The sequence below is a fragment of the Tupaia chinensis genome, unplaced genomic scaffold, assembly GCF_000334495.1.
Source record: "Tupaia chinensis unplaced genomic scaffold, TupChi_1.0 Scaffold000146_1, whole genome shotgun sequence".
In the NCBI taxonomy this organism is placed as follows: Eukaryota; Metazoa; Chordata; class Mammalia; order Scandentia; family Tupaiidae; genus Tupaia; species Tupaia belangeri.
The window spans coordinates 3,952,075-3,964,876 of record NW_006159616.1 but is presented as its reverse complement, the minus strand read 5'-3'; the positions used below and the strand labels follow the sequence as shown (position 1 = coordinate 3,964,876).

Sequence of the window (12,802 nt, the reverse complement as noted above, 5' to 3'; positions counted from 1 at the left end):
AAGGTATCATGAATCCAGTTCATCCTAACAGCAATTCTGGAGGCAAGTGACCCACGGTCAGCCCTGAGGTGACGAAGCTGCTGGTGGAGAAGCCAGGATTTGGCCCCAGGACTTGGAGCTAATGTAGAGTCTGTGACATTACCCACTGAGCCATGACTTGCCTACCAATGTCCTCATTGTCATTCTCTCTTTTTAAAAAAGAATTTTAGCCAGAGGACATGTGTGATCACTGGAGAAAGAGAAGGTAAGAGAGAGGGGCAGGCCGGCCTCCATGGGGGCTGGCCACGCCGCAATCCTGTCTTTTCCACTCTCCCTCCTTTCAGGATTTCAGGCACTCATGCGCATGTGCTCCGTGTGTTTTACCAAGCTGTGGGCTTGAGACTCGAAGCACAGGGTTAGCCTTGTGGCATCCAGCCTCCTTAACAACCGTGCCACGGACTGGCCTGAGAGAGAGAAAGACAAGCACCCCCAGTGGGGTCTCACACCCCAGTGCCTCTCCCTCAGCCGTTTCTAACCAGCCGGGATCACAGGCAGGCAAACCGGGACCTGAACCCCGACTTTCTGTATGGCTTCCAGCATTGCAGAGCACTGTGCCACCACTGCGGCACCATGGCCAGCCCCAACATTGTTTAAGATGCTTTACTTTATATGGGACGACCATGGTCGGCCATGTGGGAGTCCAGCGCTGTAACCATTACACCATCTGCTGGCCCTGGTACATTCCTCACCATGAGACTTAGGGGTAGAGGGGACCATTACTTGCATGTCTCACCTGGAGAAATAGACATGTATAGTGACTCGCCCAGGGTCACACAGCTACCAGGTGGCTGAGCCTGGACTCCAGCTCACACCTCTCTACCTGCAAGCCTGGAGTGTTCTCCTTCCCCAGAGGGAGGACATGCAGGAAGCCAGTAAGGAGTCAGGGGTGGAGAAGGAGGGAGCTGTGGGGACTCAGGGGAAGCAACACGGCGGTGTCTCCAGCGCGGTGTTCATAGGCTCCTGAGTCGCTCAGCTCGGGAACAGGGAAGAGAAATTTGGAGGTGGCAACTGGGAACCACAGCAAGTGCACAGGAGGCAATGCTTCAAGGCTGGTGGGGGCCGCCCAGCTCCCATGGTTGGCCCTGGGTGGAGGCTGAGCGAGGCAGATGAAAGGGAGCCGGAGTGTGGGCTGGAACAGCCACAAGAGCTGGGGGGACTCTGAGAAGCCCCGCCGTGGCTGGAGGAGGGAGCTGTGGCAGGAGGGGCATTCCAGGACTCTGCCCTGGCCTGCGGGTAGCCCAAGTCTCAGTGTCTCTGCTGAAAGCCACCCAGACACTGTGACCTGCTTCAGGAAAGAGCTGCTTCTGAACCCAGAGAGGAGAAACATTTCTGGGGGTCTTGAGGAGGGAAGTAGGACTTCCTGTGTGTATTACCGGGAATCTTGGAGCTGACCACAGCAGGAGTGTGAGAGGCGGGCAGAGAGGCCCTTAAAACCAGGCAGACCCAGCCCCTGCCTAGCCTCCAGGCCTGAGGACCACAGGAGGTCTGGCTGGTGAGGACTCTCATTCTTGGGGCTGCCTTGCCTGGGGGGATGGGGGGCACAGACAGGGGCTGTGAGGGAGTGGGGCGGGGAGGCTTAGTGCTGTTCATCCTTCCCAGCCGCTCAAGACACGACTTGGGGGTGCTGGGAGCTCGGAGGCTACTGAGTGTGATCTCTAAGGCCCTGTCCCTGGGGTGACCCGACCACTGGGCAGCTTCCACATCTCCGTGCTTCCGTTTGTCTGACTCCAGTCTCCCCACCTCTCATTACTGCCAGCCTCTGCTTCACTCCGAAATTACCCTGCGGCTGCGCTCATTCCTCTCTGTGGGTGCGCGATAAAAATAGCGAACGCCACATCCTTCTCCGGGGGCCTGCTCGGCTCTTCCATGTCTGTTTCCAGGGCTGTGTGCGGTTGTTTCACTGCCCCGCCACCTCCTCTGTGAACCGTCTTTTCACTCGTTCAGCCCCTTTTCATGGGTCCTCTTGCTGCCCTGCCCACATCAACAACCCATGTGCTGGGGTGTCCTAAAATGTACCTGGTGTGTTGGTTTTATTCCAGCGAGGCCAGCAGACTGGGAAATGATTGCCGTTAAATATTGTTTGTTATTTACAGGCAGGGGAAAGAGGAAGCTGCAGAAAGCGGGGCCAGAGCCTTTATTATTTCTGAGGGACAGGCAAGGCAGGGCAGGGGAAATGACTTAGGACTGGTTAGTTTGCATAAAAAAAATGCTATAGGGAGCAATGCACTTGCTGAAGAGAGACAGAGAGAGAAAGAGAGAGAGAGAGAGAACAAGCAAAAGAAAGAGGGAGAGTGCAGGCCCCTTCTCTTCCATTCTCCTCTCGGGGGTTTTGCACACTCTCCTAGCATGTTTGTCCAAGCCACTGGATCTGGGACTCAAGCTCCGCAGTCGGCCATGTGGGATCCAGCTGCCTTAACCACCTCGCCCCGGGCTCCCCGGTTTTCATCATTTTAGTGGGCTCCTGACTTCTCGTTGTCCAGTATCCAGCCCTGGGGTGATGAGGCCAGGAGAAATACTGGCTGGGAATGAATTAGATATAGGAGGTGGTTGGGCTGAGGCTCAGATCAGTTGGTTTGCATATGAAAGGCGTGCTGTTTGCTGTCTCTGGGAATAGCCAGCCCTAGAGGGGCACTCTCTCCTGGCCAGCAAGACCCCAAGATGTCAAAGCTTCATAAAATATAGAAAATAAGAAACACAAGTGCACAGGGGTGCTCACGGGCATGGAGCAGAGTCAGTCAAAGGAGTAGGTTCCCAGTCCTCTAGGACAAGTCCTTTGACCCGTCTTATCTGTGAACATCAGCAACTGCCATTCATTCATTCAACAAATGAACTGTGAAGGGCACAGTAGCTGGACTGCAGGTTAACAATAGCCACCTACCAAGGTCCCTGGAGGTTTACAGAGACAGCGATGGTGCTTGGCCATTGAAAGTGCCCTGTGGTGGGTAGCTGGGCTTTTTCTCCTGCTGCAGCTCCTGGAAGCAGCGAGAAGATAGCTGTAACCTAGGGCCACTTTCCTTGGCTGTTGAGAGCACTCAGAGCAACGGCTGTGGGTGGACAGAACCTCAGGAATGTTCTTGGAACTCAGAGAGGCTGCTGGACAAAGGAGGGCATAGAGACCAGCCAGGTGACCTGGAGGCCAGGCCTTGGGAGGAGCCCTGGGTTTGGGCCGAACACTGGCACGGTGACTGCTGAATTCAGGGGCTCGGAAACGGCAGGGCACCAAAGAGGAAATGCCAGCAGACCACGGGCCAGCTAAGCCACAGTGGGTAAGCAAGGACTTGGGACCCTGGAGGAACGGACACAGGCAGCTGCTGGTAAGAAACTTCGAGACCCCAGAATCCCTCTGCCTCCTGGCTCTGATAGTTTGGGGGCTTGAGGTCAGAGATGGGTATGTTTACTAAAAACAGATTCCAAGGAGGGATGCTGAGAGCTCTGTGCCCGTGAGATGGAGCATAAGAAGGAAGAACACAGCCTCCCAGGCAAAGAATTCATCCCTCCAGGAAGGGAGGCTGTCTGGGGCCGGCCACGAGGGGTGCACAGGCCAGGGTTTGCGGCCTGCCTCCACCTCTTACTGGCTGTGTGACTTTGGCAAGTCTCTTGAGCTCTCTGAGCCCTTGTTTTCCTCCTGGAAAAATGAGAACCGTGATACTTGACATGCAGAGAGGTCAGGTCCATTCTTAGCCTTCTTTTCTTATTCTTATTCTGTAGCTAAACACAGTACCTGGGGCCCGGCAATGTTTTACTTTAAGTTGTTTTAAAATCAGAAGGGAATGAGATCCTGTCATTCAAGGCAAGACAAATGAGTTTGGAGGACATTATAGTAAGTGAGATAAACCAGGCACAGAAAGAAATATCACACGTTCTCACTCCTAGGTGGAAGCTGCCACAGTTGGCCCCTTAGCAGTAGGGAGTAGAGGGTCCCGCAGATGGTGTAATGGTTATGTCACTAGATTCCCACATAGTCGACCACAGTTTGAGTCCCTGACTTGGCAGTTTAAAACTCACGCCAGGCGGGTGTGTGTGCGAGTCCAAAAACCCAGAAGGAGAATGGAGGAGAAGGGATTGCAGTGTGGCCATCCCTCCAGGGGGTGATTTCTTGTTCTTTGTCTCTCTCTGTCTCTCCGGTGAGCCCGTGCATCCCATAGCAAAAATCTGTCTCTAAAACAGAAGAGAGAGTAGAATGCTGGCTTGTAGAGGCTGACTATCCGGCCAGAGTGCAGGTCTCAGGTGGGTCTTTCGGGCTGGACTGGAGCCTGCTGGGGCTGGGTCAGGCATGCCTGCCCTCCCTGATGGAGCCTGAAGTCCCTGCCGTTGGCCTCTGGGCTCTGGTCCAGGCTCCCTCCTGCCTTCCCTCTGCCAGCACGGGTCGCTGTCTTTGTCCAACTTTCTTTTCTCCCTGCCAGTTCTTGGGTCTTTCACCAAGAGCCATGTCTAGTCATGTCAATCCCTCTCCTTAATCTCAGACTCCGGTCAAGAATCCTGCTTATGTCTCTAGTTCCTTTAGCCATTTTCTGCTGAGGGTGCAGGTGTGTTGGGCATTTGGGGCTGGGTGTGCTGGTGGTGCGCTAGTTTTCTCCTGCCTCTGGTGGGGTCAAGAGCCCTGCAGGTGCCTCCACTAATGCCTCCATCCTCAGGGACTCCACTGGCCCACTCCTGGAGGCTTTGCCTCATCTTTTCCAGCGGGGGTCACCTGCTTATTGCCCAACATGAGGGGATGCTGGAACAGGCAGGGCCTGGCATCCAGTGGGTGGGGCCTCTCGGGACCATGGGCATTGCCTCGATGGCATGTCTTGAGGTGGGTTTTCTGTTGGGGTGATCTGTGTTCCAGGCCGTGGAAGAATTCCCAGGCCCAGACGGTAAGCAGATAGAAAAGATGTACTCACTTTCCAAGTGAGGAAAGGGGCCCGACGCAGCGAGTTGCATCGGCCCTGAAGGGCAGGGGCTTTTATCGGGGCTTACTGGTTTACGGTGGGGAAGCTAGGGCGATGGCTATTTCCTTATTATCTCTGACCGTCCTGGCCAACCACCGCAATCTGCCACGTGTCCGGTTGGTTGTTGATGTTTGCCGTCAGCAAATGAGATTGCTCGATCTTCCTGTGTAAGGGAAGAAACAGAAAAACTAAAGCCAGCCATCCGTGGTGGGATCAAGGAGCGGCCAGCTAACTCAGGAAGAAAGGGAAGGAGAAGAAGGGAACATGTCAGAAGAGTTTGGGATGTGCCTGTCCAATTAAAATGCCCAAGGCACCCGGAGGCTTTGTGTTTATCTTGTCTTTTTTTTTTTTTTCCAGAACCCCGGAGCTGAAGGGCCTCCTCACACTGGCTTGGCTCCTGGCTTGCAGTAAGTGCTGGTCCCCTACCCCATGAATGACGTTCACCTAGGAAGCCACAGGGTAGGAAAGGAGAGAGGCTTTGTTTGGATCCTGACTCTGGACATGCTGTGTAGACGTCAGCAGAGGCCTCGTGTCTCCGAGCTGCTCCTCCCTGGGCTGGGGCTGGGCTCTGGGAGATGCTGACGGCAGGCGTGCGAAGGTTGTGGGCTTGGGGATGTGCAGTTGGCAAACCTAAGAGGCAGATTTTTCCTTTGGGTCTAATACAAAATAAAATAAGGCTAAAACAAAACAAAGACTTTCAAGTGAGAAACAGAACCCTTAAGAAACTATTCCAGCCCACCATTCCTGGGCCGTTCTCTGCCTAGGCCTGTCTAGGCCTTCTGCACCCTACCTTGCCACCTCCCAGAAGGAAGGTGAGCCTACGGCTGGCTGTGGGCACCCCCTCCAGCCCGGTAACAGGGCACACACTCCCTGTACCCCCCTTCCCCCCATGCACACACATAGCTCTGCTCTTTGAGGTCTTGCCAGATCCCAGAAACCCCAGGAGGACCTGGAAGCTTGGTGCAGGCAGCGACCCTCAGGCTCATTGTGAAACCCTGGACAGGGCACCTTTCCACTTAAGAGTATGCTTTATGTTCTAAATAGTGTTATTTAGAAGTGGGGAGGGATATGGAGACAGCATTGTTTAGACAGGGAGGTAGTGTTGTTATATTTTGATCAACTGGACCGGGGAGAAACGTTCACATATTGAAATGATCACCTTGTAAGCTAAATAATGTGACTGAATGTATTAAAAAATGTAAATAAAAAAATAAAGTTAAATAAAGAAGAAGAAGAAGAAGTGGGTGTCTTACCAGGAGAGACAGGAAGTGCTTGCCTGCTTCATGCAGATGCCATAAAATTATACCTAATATTTCTTGGTCATTACTATGTGCCTGCAGCTGTGCTCAAAATTTACATATTTTATCTCATTTTAACCCTCATGACCACTCCAGGACCTATTTGCTAATTTTATTTATTTAGCTAGTTTTTAAGGTTTTTGCCATAGGGTGCATGTGCTCACCAGAGAGAGAGAGCGAGCGAGATAGAGGAAAAGTGCGAAATCACTCCCAGGGGTGGCGCGTTGATGCAGCCCCTTCTCCATTGTCCTCTCAGGATTGGGGCGTGCATGTACATGTGCCTAGCATAATTCTCAAGCTGCCAGGTCCAGGACTTGAACTGCGGTTTACCATGTGGGAGTCCACTGCCTTAGCTACCACACCACCTGCTGGCCCCCACTATTTGCTAATTTTAGATCCCCAGTTTTTCCCAGATGAGCAAACTGATACTCAGAGAGACAAGTGGCCTGCTCAGTACCAAACTTTGAATTAGTGGCAGAGGCAGGACATGAACCCAAGCCTGCTTGTCTTCCAAGTCCAAACTCCTTTTTTTATTGGAGAGGTTTTCGCTATAGGGCGCGTGCGCTCGCCAGACAGACAGAGACAGAGAGACAGAAAGCGAGAAATCACCTCCCAGAGGGGATGGCCATGCCGCAATCCCTTCTCCTCCGTTCTCCTCTCGGGATCTTGGGCACGCACGCACATGCACCTGGCGTGAGTTTTAAGCCACTGGGTCCAGGACGCAAACCGCGGTCGACTACGTGGGAGTCCAGCAACATAGCCATTACGCTAATTGCTGGTCCCCGCAAGTCCAAACTCTTAACCACATTTCTATACTGTTTGCCCTCGGTGTCCTTGTTCCATTCCCACTAATTGGGAGAATAAAAGGGGGTACTGGGTCCCTCCAAACCCCAGGGTGGGAGAAGGGGCAGGAGATGCGGGAAGCGACCTTGGAATCTGAGTTTTCCAGGGTCATGGCTGTCTTTCAGGTGTGCCTGTGGTGCCGGGAAGCTTGCTTGACCTCAAGTCCATGATCGAGAAAGTGACTGGGAAGAACGCCCTGAAGTGCTATGGCTTCTATGGCTGCTACTGTGGCTGGGGTGGCCAAGGGATCCCCAAGGATGGCACCGACTGGTGAGCTGATTACCTTAACTACCCATGATGCTCCAGGCTTTGCACCTCGTTACCAAATTAAATCCCATGTCAGTTCTAGAAGATGAGTATTAAAGCATCATTTTCATAGATTAAAAAAAAAATGAGTCTCAAAATGTCACCTGGCCTACAAAGCTATAGCAGGTAACTTCCAAACACTCCCAAGACCTTAGTGGCCTAATGTGTCAGTTGGTGCATGGCGTGTAACAAACATCCCCATGTCGCTGCCTTTTGTGATCTCCAAGGCTCCCAATCTGCCTTATGGTGAGTCTATGCCTTATGTTCTAAATGGTGTTAGGAGAGGAGGCAGAGGAAGCTCCTTCATGAAGCTCTGCCCGCTTCATGCAGATACCATATGAATTATACCTAATTAGCTTAAAACAGTGACAATCATTTATTTTGTTTATGAATTTGCCATTCTGAGTAGGGCTTGGTGGGATGTCTTGCCTCTGCTCTACTGGCCTTCAGCTTGGAACAGCTTGACGGACTTCCCAGGTGGCTTGCTCCTATAGCTGGCAAGTCGTCATTGTCTCCTGAGAGTGGGCCAGGGACCTCCAGGCCCCTCAGTGTGGCCTCTCCAGGGATGTTTGGATTTCCTCACAGCATGGTGACTCTTGGGTTCCAAGAGTGTGTGTCCCCAAACTGTTAGACAAAAGAGTATGGCGTCTTTATGATCGGCTTTAGAAACTGCATGGTGTCACTGACACTATACTCTTGGCTGAGGAGGTCACAAAGGGAAGAGGACCACATTGATTCAGGGACCCAAGTTCCTTCCATCTTGTGCATCTTCCATTCCCTATGGCCTCAGAGTCCTCTGCTGGGCCATCTCCATGCAGCAGAAAGTGGAGGACAGCGAGGTTGCTTTCCTGGGCAGGTCTGAGAGTGATGCTCATCGCCTCTGCCCACATCTCACTGCCCAGCACCCACCAGGGAGGCTGGAAAATGGAGTCTAATCATGAGCCCGGGGGGATAAGTGGGCCAGTGAGCTGCCAGCCATGGAGGCTCTGATGGAAGGGTAAGGAAACACCAGCGATATTGTCAAATTCCTTTTCGTCAGGCAACACCCACCACAGTGGCCTTCACAAGGGACAAGGTCGAGGGAGTTTTGCTCTTAGGGACAAGGGTCAAGGGGGTGCCTCCCCACTCAGGACCTGTGTGTCTGACGGTGACAGGTGCTGCTGGATGCATGACAACTGCTACGGGCAGCTGGAGGCGAAACACTGCAACATCCGGACACAGTCGTACAAATACAGATTTGCTTGGGGCCTGGTCACCTGCGGTAAGGCTGGGGCTTCCCATTCAGGTCGTTGGAAGAGCCTGGGTCTTTCCTGGCTCTGAGTCCATCAGTCCTAGAGGTCAGTGGGAGCAGAGCTGGGCATATGAAGGGCAGGATTCCTGCAGCTGCACCAGACAGCAGGGGAGGACCGTCACAACTTAGACTGCGTATTCACTAGTGCCAAGTCTGGGACCGGTTACATCTCGCCTTATACATCTTATACCTGAGCAAGCTGAAGCTCAAAACTTGCCAGAGCGCACAGCGGGATTCAAGCTCAGGTCCTCCGAGTTCAAATCTAAGCCTGGGGATGGTATCTCCTCTGTGAGAGCAGCTGTCTCCACCAGCAGACTGGGCTCCTCAAAGGAAGGGAGTGAGCTCCCCAGGGGAGCTCCTTGAGGGCAAGAGCTGTGGACCAAAACTTCACCCTAAGGGGCGGCTGTGCCTCTTCTGTCCGATTCAGCATTGTGCTGTGTAGGAGCTGTGCCTCCTCTGCCAAACGGAGGCTTCCTTGGAGCAGGAAGCAGACTGGGCACCTGCTCCGACTGGAGCATGCCCAGGTGGGCAGGGTGTGCTCACACCCCACTCTGCATCTGGTCCTGTTTACAGAGCCGGCACCCCTCTGTCAGATGCAGCTCTGTGCCTGCGACCGGAACCTCGTGTACTGCCTGAAGAGGAACCTGTGGAGCTACAACCCTTTCTACCAGTACTTCCCCAACGTCTTCTGCTCCTAGCTCCTCCACGCAGCCCGCACTTCTGCTCTCCTCTCCTGCGGCAGAGTCCTGCCTCTGCTGGATTCCCGAGAGAAGCTCTGGGTCATGGACCTCATTCCTGATGGCCCACAGCTTGGAGCCCCAGGTCATGCTTCATGCTCCAGAGTTCCCAGAAAGTGATAGTGGTCATAGATCCTGGCAAGGTACCGGCGCCCAGGGCCTCCACTTCTGAGGTCACCCCTCGGTGCAGGGAGTGCTCCCCTAACTCTGGGCCAGCTGCGTCTCTCTCTCTCTCTCTCCTTGTTTCCAGTCGGGGGATTTTCCTGAGGTGCACTTATCTTTCAGTTTCTGCAATCAGCTGATTGCTATTACCCTCCAGAGAATTTTCACTCAAGTAGAAGCAAAATCAGCTCTATAAATCTGCCCTCTAGGCGGTAAATGAAACTCATTGTCAAGGCTAATAAGCACACAGGCCTTTGGCTCCCCTAGGAAGTCCCTAGGGCTTCTGCTTTGGGGCACTAGCCTTGAAGGGACTCATGTTCTCTGGGGGAAGGGAAGGTTAGTAAGCAGCTTTTCCAGGGTGAGCTCCTGGGCTCATTTCCTGAACCCCTGGAAGGAGACCTCGAGCCAAGCGCAGGGTCTCCCTTCCCTAGAAGAGCTAATTGGCAATCGTGTCAAGGGGGCTTCCAGGCCAGAGAGGGCAGTTTGTAAACCCCAGCCCTGTATCTTGGGCTCTGAACCTCTCTGACTGCCAGTCTCTTAAAAAACAGTCTTGCTCCTGGCTATGTAAATGGAAACTCCGGCCCACCCTGGGCTGATACAGGGCACACAGAAGTACCTGGATTTCACAGAGTAGGAGTTTTGCTCTCCTATACAGTTTGGCTATGGGATTTATTTTTATTTACTAAGGACATTTAAAACCCAACTCTTCTATCAATTCATAAAAAAAGGGTGTTCTAACACGAAGACTGCAGGAAAAAAGAGCACATTTCCAAACAAAGGAGAGCCCTTTCCAAGTAAGGGCTCTGTCCTTCGGCAATGAACAGCCCCCAAAATAACCCCATAAAAACCTCTGATGTTGAACATTTTCAAAATAAAATTGAGTTTTATGAGATTACTCTGAATGCAGTAGTGTTTCAGAGAAGTTTGAGAGGGACTCAGGGTCTGTATTTGACAATGCATTGCAGAGTGGAGCTCAAGTACCCAATTTGTTCACTATGTTTTTTGTTTGTTTTGTTTTCAGGTTTTTGCCATCGGGTCTTTGTGCTTGTCAGAGAGAGACAGAGAGAGGGAAAGTGAGGGATCACCTCCCAGGGAGGATGGCCTTGCTGTAATCCCTTTTCCTCCACTCTCCTCTTGGGATTTGGAGCATGTACACACCCGCCCAATGTGAGTTTCAAGCTTCCATGTCTGGGACTCAAACCACAGTCGACCATGTGGGAGTCCAATGCCTTAGCCACCATGCCACCTGCTGGTGTTTTTTAGTCAAAGCCATTTCTCAGATCCAGTTTTAAATAGGTACATGGAAGACATCGTGTGCTTCACTCTCTTATTTTTTATTTTTATTTTTATTTTATTTTATTTTATTTTTTGCTGTAGGGTATGTGCGCTTACCAGAGACAGAGAGACAGAAAGCAAGAAATCACACACACCCACACACACCCCAGAAAGTTGGCCACACTGAAATCCCTTCTCCTCCATTCTCCTTTCAGGATTTTGGGCATGCACAGACATACACCCAGCATGAGTTTCAAGCCACCGGGTCTGGTACTTGAACCAGCAACATAACCATTATGGCATTGCTGATTCCGGGTGCTTCACTCTTAATGTCATTTCTCTTCAGTCATGATATTCTGGATGATGGAGAAGAGATTCCTGCCCAGGTTATCTTCCTTCTCCCACCAGCTTGAGGTGGAAGGCAGGGTGGTAGGTTCTGCAGGGATGGCTGTGGGCAGACTGGGACATCCCAGATCAGAGCCCGTATCCAGACAGGCACAAAGAGGCCAGGGTGCTGTGAGGTTAAGAGAGAAGGCTGACTTGGGTTTGAGCTGGAAGGGACCATACAGAACCTTTATCTACCAGAAAGGTTAGGAGACTTTCCCCAAATCACCAGCACAGCAACAGCAGAAGTAACTTGAGCCTTCAGGTCCTAGTCCAAACCCTGCGCTCCAGCCGTCCTCTTACACGGCCTTTAGTTCCAGCCCACAAAGGCAGAAAATAGAACCCACAGCATTTCAGAGACTCCTGCCTTGGGTTTCTCCAGGATACGCTGGACTCCAGAGAGGGCCAGCTCCATTTCTTCTCGACTCTAACAGCCTCTTTGGATTCCAGAGCCTTCCCTGGGTGGTCAGTCTGGAGATCTGAACTTCATCCTCAGTGGAGGGTCCCGAATGCCACCCTCCATGGCTGCTGCCTTGGGCATGTAATCACCACTATGAACCACTCGGTGGAAACAACGAACTCACAGTGAGCCACAAAACTTGGGAAGACATGTTCTCTTTGACTGGTTTATTTGCCAATTCCTTGACTGATAGTAGAACCATCCAGAAGGTCATTCCCCTGATTACTTCTGGCCTTCTATTTTAAGAGAGATGCTGAACTGTGCAGACCAGAACACAGAGGCCTCCCACACAGAGCTTTCTACAGATTAGCAGAAAACACAAATGCACACTCAATGAACAGGTTGCCTTATAAATACAGTCTCCGACTGGCATTTGAAACTGAGCTTCAGATACAAAAGCGACCCTCCAGACATGTAAAGTGAACTCTTTGGTTATAGGTACATTTGGTTTGGGGGAGTGGGGAGGTTCACTCAAAGCTGTTACTAAAGTAAAAAGGAGTCAGGGTAAAGCCCACTCGGGCCGAATGACAGGGAGGACAGAGTTACCGTGCACTGATGCTCAGCGGGTGTCTCGAGTACCTTCTCGGTGCCGGGTGCTACACTACCTACGTCCCACCCCACTCCATGTTAGGGGCAGGATCCGAACTCAAGGAAGCGAAGCATTTAGCCTAAGGCCGCACAGGTAATGAGGAAGACAGATGGTCAGGAAACAGGCTGCCTGATTGCAAAGCCATGTTCTTGGACTGTGGAACAGATGGTATCACTCCAGGGAGACTTGGAACCTGGGCCAGGGCTTGCGACAAGCACTGGGAGAAAACATGTTTTGTTTTGTTCGAGGCGTGGTAAGTTTGGATTGCGTAACTTTCGCTAAGCTAGAGTTCTCAGGAGTCCTCTCCCTGAAGAGTTCTGGGTTAGCAGGGCCAGGGTAGGAGTTCCGTGTGGGATTTGGAAGGTGCATGGGAAGTAGCGGCCGTAACTTTTTATGCTTGAGAGGATGGAGCAGAACGTGAGATCTGTTTGCAGCTCAGGCAGGAGGGACCCATGGGCTTACCTCGCTGCTGTGAGGCTCTGGATTC

General features: G+C 52.2%; 1 protein-coding gene across 1 annotated transcript; it reads left to right on the top strand.

Annotated features, from left to right (window-relative positions):
* Positions 1 to 3,147: 3,147 nt before the first annotated feature.
* Positions 3,148 to 10,069, top strand: PLA2G5 (phospholipase A2 group V). The gene is made up of 5 exons (XM_027770661.1): positions 3,148 to 3,353; positions 5,328 to 5,377; positions 7,237 to 7,381; positions 8,572 to 8,678; positions 9,282 to 10,069. Exons 3-5 carry the CDS (start codon positions 7,278 to 7,280, stop codon positions 9,404 to 9,406), a joined length of 336 nt encoding a protein of 111 aa, XP_027626462.1. The 5' UTR covers positions 3,148 to 3,353; positions 5,328 to 5,377; positions 7,237 to 7,277; the 3' UTR covers positions 9,407 to 10,069.
* The last annotated feature ends 2,733 nt before the right edge of the window (positions 10,070 to 12,802 follow it).

Coding starts and splice junctions, on each gene's coding strand:
- PLA2G5 (XM_027770661.1), top strand. CDS start 7,278: ATGATCGAGAAAGTGACTGGGAAGAACGCCCTGAAGTGCTATGGCTTC. Junction 7,382..8,571: donor CCCAAGGATGGCACCGACTG/GTGAGCTGATTA, acceptor TGACGGTGACAG/GTGCTGCTGGATGCATGACA. Junction 8,679..9,281: donor TTGGGGCCTGGTCACCTGCG/GTAAGGCTGGGG, acceptor TCCTGTTTACAG/AGCCGGCACCCCTCTGTCAG.